Consider the following 10,111-nt stretch of genomic DNA (forward strand, 5'->3'; position numbering starts at 1 on the left):
AAGGAATGCATGCATTTAAAAATAGAATTGTAAACAATTTAATAAGTATGTTAGAACATAAACTATCAATGACATACCTAAAAGAGAAAATAAAATATTACGATGACTAAATTAAAGCCTTAGCAACTGTAGTAACGTTAAATATAAATAAACTATATGGACCACGCTAACAATATTAAATAAATATTATTCGATTAACGGTGTGTCTTTATTAAAAATTAATTAATTAATTGTTTATCCCTAGCTTTACTGACTTATCCCGTCAACCAAGAGCTAGTCTTCAGCCAATAGTTATGCATGTAATTTTATAAACTATGCTTTAGTTTATATTTATCTTTACTACCAACTTTATTATTGTAGTTTTCTACTTAGTTAGTATGGTCTTAAGGCCATATATAATCATTGCATAGATATTGTAAATTAATTGTATATAATATCATATGCCCCTACACTTTATTCAATATTCTTTCGATCCCTTAAAAATAGACCATATTTGTTATTTTGGGATATCTCTATTTAAAGAAACTTTTTTTTAATAAGGTCGATCTCATTCTCTGCTAACAGTAACCCAATCAAATTTTTCTTTCTATCTCTCTCTTACTTTTACTCCATATATGGAGTACTTAATTTCATATTTTCAATAATCTTTCCATCTCAAAACATAGAAAACTTATACACAAATGTTAACATACCTGAATAATAGTAGTAGTAGAACTGTACGGGTATCCACATCTGATCCTTCAAATTTGTGATGAAATGATACACCCAAATTAGATGTGACACGGTCAAACTGTATACTCCCTCAGTCCAAACTAACTAGAGTCGTATCCCTTTTTAGAACGTCCCATTAAAGTTGAGTCATTTCTTTTTTTGATAAAAAATAAAACATCCAATCATTTTACTTTATTTCATCATTTACTTTACTTTCTCTTTATCCCTCTTACTTTTTCTTTTTTCTATTTTATTTTACTGTTATTTAATCTATTCAACACAATTTCTTAATTTCCATGCTCAAAAGTTTTGTACTACCAACTTAGTTGGGACGGAGAGAGTAATATACATATTCACGACTAAAAAATTATCCATCAACTTAGATGGTGCTTTAGAACTCAATTTGGTCTTTCAAAATTTTGACAAGATGATATACACTATGGTCTGTACTCTGTACGGTGAATCAAACTTAAAAAAAATTATATTTAGAAATTAAATGTGATCGATCCAAATCAATTCTATGATGACATTGTGAAATTAGTTTAGTCGTTCAAGTTTCAGGTGAGAGGATGCTCATAACTTGATAGTTGATTCTATGTATTTCGAATTTCAAATGCAATGATGCCTACTTAGAGTGGTTATGATGATTATGTTCACATTTTAAGTTTTAGCCGTTTAAGCTCTAAAGAGTAATTCAAGATTCATGAGATTATGCTCATAATTCCATCGTTCAAAAAGCCTCGAGGTGAGTATTGCAAATTTGCACCTTACATGGGAAGATGATACACAAATGACAAATGTGGCCTTGAATTATTTATCATCATTTAATAATATTTTCATGTTTTATTTTTTATTTTTCTCCTAAAATCTTCAATTTCAAGTTAAACATACTACTAGTAGTGCAGGCGATTCTCTCTCTCTTCCTATGCGCCATGGCCGCGGCTGAGCAACCGCTCAAAAAGAGAAGATTGTACGACCCACCGCCACCACCTTCCCAACCACAAGAGCTGCCTCAACGGCCACCGACCCCTCCGCCTTTGTCTCATGATGAAATCGTCCGGAGGCGGCGGAACCAGGAAGGAATTCGCAATGTATTCGAGTGCTATAAGAAAATAAAGCTGTGCATCGACCGGAAGGATAAGCATCTGACGCCGGAATTGGAAGAAGCTTATCACTCTTTGATCACTGCCGCTGGAGGTTGGGATTTCAATATTTATGCCTCATGTCGAGTTTGCTTCCCAGATCGATTTTTTAGGTTTTAATTGTGTCATAGAAGTTAAATCAACGAATATATGTTGTTCTATTCGTTTTAATTGTGGAGTATCAATTTAGAGTCAAAATCTGAACCTTTTAGAGTTTATGGCAAATAGTTTCTCCAGAGGATGATTTGCGATTAGAATTGAGCTGCAGATATCGTTTCTCAGTTAGCTCCCAATTGGAATAATCTTTGACACATAGTTTTTGCAATTTCTTTAAAATTTGTACATTTTTGCTCGTTTTAACATCTGGTGAAATCAACATGTTTTGCCTGCTGATTTAGTTGATTAATCTTGTGTTATTAGAATGTTTTGTTGTAGTTTTAGTATGTACGTGCTCTGTCTTGTTGGTAGTCCTAGATGTTTGACATGCTTTGGCTAACACCAATGCAGAGAGCTTGTAAGTTGTTGGTAGAGCTCTAAATGAATTATATTTGAGTAAAGCTGCACGATTTTTAACGTATTCAGAAGATTATGACTGTTTGCCACTTGGATCGAACTGCTTACCAAGCAACAAGTGTAACACTCCCCACTTACGACTGATATGAGCAATAATTATTTGTATGGAGCTATAGGTAGAGAGAATGGTTTCAACAGATCTTCCCTGGTTAGAAAAATGATGGAAGCGTTTGTGTCTTACTGTTGTATGAAGAATTATCGTGTCCATTATATTATAAAATCTGTTTCTCATAAGACACCGTTTTGATGTCTATTTTTATGGAAAAGTTATATTTTGTGTTCCTAGAAAAATATTGAGTAATATACACTACCCTAATATACTGCCTACTACAGCAGTCCTATTGTGTTATGTTCCATGATTTGGTAAAGCAAACACTTATCACTTTACTTTGATGCAGGATGTGCTAGTGTACAACGTCTTGTAGCAGAGTACATAGCACGGTATGCTTCATTTTTCCCTGCTGCTCTTGAAGCTGCTGGGAAGGCTCTCATAAATATGCATGACCAGTGCATCACCGTGATTAGTGGGGGAGAAGACATAGCTGGTATTGCTTTTGAGACTGCCAAGGCCTGCATATTAGGTTTGGTTGATGTATGTCGAGCTGCTGCTTCAGAAAACAGAAATTCAGAAGTTATTCAAAGGATATGCTCTGTTGTTTTTCATGATGTTGTTACATTTTTTGTCTCCTCTTTCGATGGAAAGAGTGTCTTTGATGTTGTTGACCAGAGTGTCCTGAAGATTTATGATGTTGCAGAAGCCCTTTCTGATATCAAGCGCAAGGTTTTGGAGGAACATAGTTCAGTAATACTGAAATTATCTAAGCTTCATGGCCTATGTTTTTTGTCTATTCTCTTTCGCTTCCCCAAATATTCACTTGTTGCATTCTTTAAACTTTTTGAGTCAACGGAAATTGAAGGAATTCAGAAAGGTAAGTACCTTCTTCACCAATTGACAGTTGAACTGGATTATGTTGGCTCTCGTCGCCTGGATGAGAAAGTTGGTGAGGAATCATTCGAACATTCCAGCAGAATCAAACGCCGAGAGACTGATCCTGTTAATGGGTCTCCTGCATCAGTCGGAAATTCTTTGTCAAATAGTGCTTCTCCCTTATTAAAGAACTGCTTATTGGCACTGGTAATTGTCTTAATCTTTAATTTTGTATAGTTCTTCAACAGATTAACGAGAAGGTCTTTTATATAATGTACTAGCTGTTGTTTCTATGTTGTTCTAGCACTCGGATCTGTAGATAATACTTTTAGATTCGTGCAAATAGAGGAAAGCATTGGGGGAGGGACTGATGACGTTGGATGTATTCTTCTGTTAGTGAATTTCTGTGAGTTAGTATTGCTTTGTGATACTCCATTTACAAAAATGGCTCTACCAGTAGTATCAGACTATCAGTAATGATCTTAAGGATCATTCATCTCCATTTGTCTTCCGGTGCATGTTCAGGACATTGCAGGGTGGGACACAAACTGAAACTTTAAACCTGAAAACCTTATTGAAATTCTAGTCTGCTATCTATATATCTAATATTGGCTTTATGTTTGTTATATGACCATCAGAGCTCAAATTTATAGGTTATTAGTGCCAATCTTTCTTCTACCATTTCATGGGACTTGTGAAGCAAGTAAAAGTAATTTCCTAAGCTACTCTAGGAGGCAAATTTTATTACATTGGTGCAATATAAGTTTATGCTTTGTATGAAGTGTAGAACTGCTATTGCTGATGAAGTTAAAGTGCTATCGATTTACTGGGATGGGGATGACGTTTCCATAAAAATAACATCAAAATCCATTGTGTTTACTTAGTCTATTACTTTCATAATTGGATTACTCAAGCCATAATCTGCTCAACTTGGTGATATCATTCTATGGCCTACTCAATATGTATGGGGTCAAATTATTGATTTTCTGTAAATGATCAGTTTTGAATTGTAAAATTATGCATGTTTGCACTTTAGACACTGCAGCTGGAAGTGGTTTATTGGTACTTCAGAGTGTTAATTTTCTTTTTCTTTTTTTTTGTGAGTGCATTTGTGGTCTTTGTTTTGCAGGTTCTTAGGAAAGATCCTTCGCTCAGAAGTTTGATATTTTCTAGATACAGAATGCTTTGCAATTCTGCTTCATCTGAATTTTTTTCTGATATTACCTCTTGTCTAGAAGGAGTATTTGAATCATTTGTGCAACAAGTAAAAGCAGAAGACAGTCAAGTAGATAATGTCGAGGGTAACTCCAATTCATCTAAATCTGTGAATCAGTGCTCAGTTGCTAGAACATCTAATCAACAAGGATCTCCTGTAGTTTCAGGGAGAGATTACCCTGATAAACATTCAGGCAGCCATTTGAAAAGGGGAAGCATAACAGTAAATGCTGGAAGTGATTCTTTCCCTGGAGAATTGAAGTCCATGGATCATAATTATGGGGACCCTGGTGATATGGCCAGTGGTAGAATGTTCATGCAAAGGCAATGTTGTCAAATAGCGGCTATAGCGGGGATATTGCGCTATAGCATATCAGTTTTTATTGAAAACGCTATCACCACACCGATACGTAGCATTTTTCTGTGGCGGCCGCCATACCCTTGGCGGTCGTGGCGCCATAGCGCTACCATATCCCGCAATAGCGGTATTTTAGCCCAATTTTGACTTTTTGGTGCTAATTTTGACTTTTATTGGGCTTTTTATTTTTTAATTTAATTTTGCATAGGCCCAATCAGCCCACCCCAATAATTCTAAACCCTAATTCCACAACCCCAATCTGCCGCTTTTCATCTCTACTACTTCAGTCCTTCCACAATCTGCCACCCACCGTCGCGCCGCCGCCACTGTCGCACCGCCCCCGCCGCCTGTTGCAGCCTAGCCAGCACCCTCCAGCACCCTCCAGCCCCACTCAGTGATTCAGCCACAGCCCAGCCATACGGCCCCTCCTATTCACAATCTGCACCCCAATCTGCCGATTAATTATATTTATTTTGTAGATTCATACAAAAAAGAGAAATAGGCTCGAGCATAAGAGGATGCAAGATTTGGTTTATGTGAAATATAACCAAAAATTGCATGATAGGAACAAGCTTAGTGCAACCGATGAATTTGATCTTATTATTCTCGATTATATTGATGAGTGCAATGAGTGGCTAGTTGGGGAGTTGGATGATGATGATGATGATATTGATGGTGGTAATCATTTGGTTCATGATGACGATGATACACTTGATTGGAACATGGTGTATAAGGCTTCTGGTGTTGGAGAGCCTAGGACATATACTAGGTCAAAGAAGAGGAAGGAATCTTCTACATCTAGTTCAAGTTGTCTTAGAGTTTCTAAGAAAAAAGAACCTATCATACCTAGAAAAGGGAAAGGGAAAAGGAAAAGGCTTGCTCTTGTAGATGAAGAATCGGAAGAGGAAGAATTTGAGGATAGTGTAAGTGGAGATCAAGAGGATGAAGCAATGGAGGATGAAGATGAAATGGATGCCGATGATAGTGATGATGATGAGCTAGAAGACTATGTTGAGCTTGATGATTGATGTCTATTGAGCTTATCATGGTTTTATGTTTTGTTGAACACTTGAACTAAAGACTTTAATTGCTAGACTTTTATATAATTGTTTTCTATTTTATGCTTTATTACATATTTTTAGAGTTTTTAATGTTATATTTTTATTATTTTCTAATTTTTTGAATTATATATGAATATATAAATATTATTTTATATATTTAATTAATGACCGCTATATCCCGCCATACCGATACGCTATATCCCTGTGGCATTTTTCGGGCGAACCGCCATGAACCGCTATACTGCTTTGACAACATTGTGCAAAGGGAACTGTTGAATAGACAATCTTTCTCACCTAGAGCGAGAACACCAAGGGATTTAAGAAGTAGTTCATTTAGTAATCGGAGCCATTCTGCCCAGATAGAGAGGAGTCCAATTTCAAACATGGACCTTTCTACACCTACCTTAAGATCTTCCAGCGGAGCTGCAAATTCTCCATTTGAGTCTCCCAAACAAAATGTTCCTCCGCCACATTCTTCAGGAAACCATGCAATATGGTACTCCGATGGAGACCCAGCTGCTATGGATATATTTCCAGCTTCAAAACAACTCTGGTTGGGATCGCTAGGTCATGATGTGTCTGAAATGCATATAAGGTTTCAGTTTGAGAAGTTTGGTGTTATCGATCATTTGCGATTTTTTCCATTTAAAGGCTTTGCCACTATAGAGTACAGAAATATGATGGATGCTTTAAAGGCTAGAGAAGTTATACGGGGACGTTCTCCTTGGGGTGCCTGCCTTCGGATAAAGTTTCTGGATGCAGGATTAGGAGCAAGGGGGTTTATAAATGGTACTGCTGTTGGTTCAAGCTGCCATGTTTATGTTGGGAGTGTTCCAAGCATATGGGCCAAGGATGAGATGGTACATGAAGTTAAAAAACTACTCTACAAGGGCCCTCGCATGGTTATTGATCTTAGCAATGAAGGTGCATTGCTGATGGAATTCGATTCACCTGAAGAAGCCACCGTCTCAATAGCTCATTTGCGGAGGCACCGCAAGGAAAATAGTAATTACTATCCACATCCCTCCAACACAGGTCCACCTAATGTAATGATGCATGCTGAAGCAGCAAAACCTGGTCCTCCTTTTCATCACACTGACACCAGAAATGCTTTCCCTTCTAACAGCATGATTGGATCACCACATGCTCAACCTATGCTCGAGAAACCTCCTGAGAGTTACCTGACAAGGACCTCAGCTTTGCCTTCTTTCCTTCAACAGTTACGTGCTAAATATAATATCAGTAACTCTCAAGGGCATTTTGAGAATCATGCAACAGCTGCGCTGATGCGAGAACAAGAACGAGTTCCGACAAACATGGTTTGGATTAATTTTCCAAACAAAAACTCTCCATGTATCACCGAGGATGAGCTTTTGGAAGTTTGTAACCTTGCGATTAACAACAATGGATCTGTTCGCGTGAGTAGACCAAGTATGCCCTCAGGTTCCAATTGGCTGGTCGAGTGCAGTAGCACAGATACAGCAACTACTTTATTCAAGAACTTACGAGAGTGTCCTGGTATTTTTTTCCAGATAGTTTTCAGGTTGGACACTGTACCAAGTTTCTGCTCTGTTTATATATGCTTCTGTAATTTAATTGGTTTCCAGCATTTTTTGTGTCGGATGACTAGGATGTATGGATTTCAGTGTCGGAATATATTAAAGTGCTTGCACCTTGTCCATGATTGCCATCTGTAAGCTTATAATTGCTATCCTGGCTGACTTGTGCTCATATGTGTGTATCAGTAATCCTGCGATGCACCATGGCCCTGCTCCTTTGGTGAGACCTGACCTGGAGCTTACATCACCAAGAATGAGTCAGGAAAATTGTGGCCCTCCGATGCAACCTGCTTTTGCATTCCAGTCTACATGGACGACTGGAGGAATGATGGAAGTTGGCCGAACTGGTGCAGCTGAACAGTCATGGATGTATGGAAGACCAGAAAGTGGAATGCATTCTGGAGGAAGTATCACCACTGGACAAAATTATGGGCCACCTATTCCACCACCACAGCCTGCTCAAACATCTTCATTCAATAGACATGTGTATCCACCTCCTAATGGTTTATGGGATTCTCGCGGGATGGGCCACCATCTGCATCAAAACCCAATCCATTCTGCTGCAATGCATGCTAATTCTCATGCTAATGTGCATGGCCCGCCTTTTTTACCTGCTTCTGTGACCCCACTGGCACAGATCCGGGGAAGTTCTGCAGCGCCATTTGATCAGATGTTCTCTGTGCCTGTTGTACCTCCACCATTATCTTCTTTACCACCACTTCCACCTCCACCTATTATGCCTCCTACATTACCTCCTCAGTCTGATTTTCGTCCTCCATTGCCTCCTCACCCTGAGTTACAGCCTCCACTGCCTCCAACACCTCCGCCTCTGCCTCCTCCTCCACCTCCACCTCATTCCCAGCCTCCTGCATTTCCTCCTCCCCCGCCTCCTAATTCCCCACCCCCACCATCTTTAGCGGCCAATGCTGACAGTTTTAGTCTGTCCTCACTTAATCCTTGGCAGGGGATGTTGAGTAAAAGTGGTGTTTACTACTGTACAATACACGCACAAAGAGCAGATTCGGATATCTGTAGCTATTCAAATTCCATTGTGGAGCCTGCAGAGTAAGGATTTGAGTTGTCTTCAATTAACACAGTAAAAGACAACATTTATTGTTTTTAATTGTTTTCTTATGAATGTGCAGATGGCCTGCGAAGTTAGATATGACAAAGCGCACTGACTTGCGCCATGTAAAATCAACATTTTCTAGTACTCCCCGTCACAGAGTGAGTTACTGGACATTCTTCCTTCATGTGCATTTTAGCTGAACTGCTGAAGTATCAGTCTTGCTCCATATTGACCACCCAAATATATCATTATGCTAGAGAACTTTGTCCTAATCTTGTTAGTCATTTTTCTCTGTTTGAAGTTGAAGTTTATAGTTCACAGATAATTCTTTGCTTTAGTATTTGAGATTACTCCATTTTGCAATTATATGTTGTAACTTGTTTGCTATACAATTAAAGCACCAACCCACCAAATAATCCACCCTGAACTCACACGATACTAGTTAAATAAGAGGTTTGTTAACTTAAGTTCTCACACGATTTACCTCATGCAATGCTTAGGCTCTGTAATCTTCTTGATTAATCATAGACATACTCATTAGCAATGTGTGCATTTACTGGAATTACTGAACGATCTAACTCTTTTTGTGCCACAGAAAGAAATCTGTTGGCTGCTTCCTTCGTCCCATGGTGATCACAAGGGTGTAAGTTGGATCTTCTATTTTTTCCATTTGCCCCGTTGTCTAAATTTTGCTTCGTCATATATATAACAAATGCATGCATTCTACACATTTACTTATTTAGAATAACCAAACCAAAGTGTGTTTATTCAAGTAATAAAAAAAATTGTAATTTCTGTTGTGCAGCTTCACGATTTCATTTCATACTTGAAGCAGAGAGAGTGTGCAGGAGTAATCAAATTACCAGCATCAAATACAATGTGGGCAAGACTGCTGTTCATTCTTCCATACTCGCCTGAAACATGTTCGTTTGTTTCCATACCCCTGAATCCGTCGCTTTGCTTGATTGGTTTGATTCTTCCTAAAGATACAAATTCTGAACTATCATGATGCTTAGAAACAAGAAGGAAACTAGAGTGCTTTTTTTTTGGGATAGTGAAGATGTGAGGTCTATTGTTTTTCCCTTAATATGAAAGAGTAGTTTTTAGGTAATGTTAGATTGATCGTATTTGTTAAGTTATAAAGGCATAATTTATGTATTGTACAATCTAGTCTGTTACTATATAAGTTGATGAAAAGCCTGGAATAATTCATCTGGGGTTTGCTAATGACTAATATTAGCCCAAATGCACAATATCAACAGTTTCCCGTTATGATTTTATGTACGTTACTTTTTTGGGTACATTACTTTTTTTATGGTTACCAAATTATAGTGTGTACATTAAAATTTGATTTGTTTCAAAATGAGTATTAAACATTATACTTAAAGGTAATTGAGTCGTATTTTTTTTTGAATTGTTTGTAATTGAGTCATTTTATTTTTAAATTTTTTTTTATCATCTCTCATACTTTATTTTCTATTAAACTCTCACACTT

The 10,111-nt window shown here is 37.7% G+C and overlaps 1 protein-coding gene across 3 annotated transcripts; it reads left to right on the top strand.

The window, feature by feature from the left end:
• The first annotated feature begins 1,588 nt into the window (after nt 1-1,588).
• Nucleotides 1,589-9,850, top strand: LOC121765309. Of its 3 annotated transcripts, XM_042161405.1 has the most exons (9): nt 1,589-1,908; nt 2,825-3,561; nt 4,484-4,655; nt 4,731-4,893; nt 6,254-7,531; nt 7,734-8,612; nt 8,693-8,774; nt 9,212-9,259; nt 9,422-9,850. In XM_042161405.1, exons 1-9 carry the CDS (start codon nt 1,644-1,646, stop codon nt 9,623-9,625), a joined length of 3,828 nt encoding a protein of 1,275 aa, XP_042017339.1. In that variant the 5' UTR covers nt 1,589-1,643; the 3' UTR covers nt 9,626-9,850. The 3 variants fall into 3 exon arrangements, with proteins under 3 accessions (XP_042017339.1, XP_042017337.1, XP_042017338.1); XM_042161403.1 differs by having other exon boundaries at nt 4,484-4,893; XM_042161404.1 differs by lacking the exon at nt 9,212-9,259 and having other exon boundaries at nt 4,484-4,893.
• Nucleotides 9,851-10,111: the final 261 nt, after the last annotated feature.

This window comes from Salvia splendens, chromosome 14, assembly GCF_004379255.2.
Source record: "Salvia splendens isolate huo1 chromosome 14, SspV2, whole genome shotgun sequence".
Classification (NCBI taxonomy): domain Eukaryota; kingdom Viridiplantae; phylum Streptophyta; class Magnoliopsida; order Lamiales; family Lamiaceae; genus Salvia; species Salvia splendens.

Coding starts and splice junctions, on each gene's coding strand:
- LOC121765309 (XM_042161403.1), top strand. CDS start 1,644: ATGGCCGCGGCTGAGCAACCGCTCAAAAAGAGAAGATTGTACGACCCA. Junction 7,532..7,733: donor TTTTTCCAGATAGTTTTCAG/GTTGGACACTGT, acceptor TGTGTGTATCAG/TAATCCTGCGATGCACCATG. Junction 8,775..9,211: donor CTAGTACTCCCCGTCACAGA/GTGAGTTACTGG, acceptor TTTGTGCCACAG/AAAGAAATCTGTTGGCTGCT.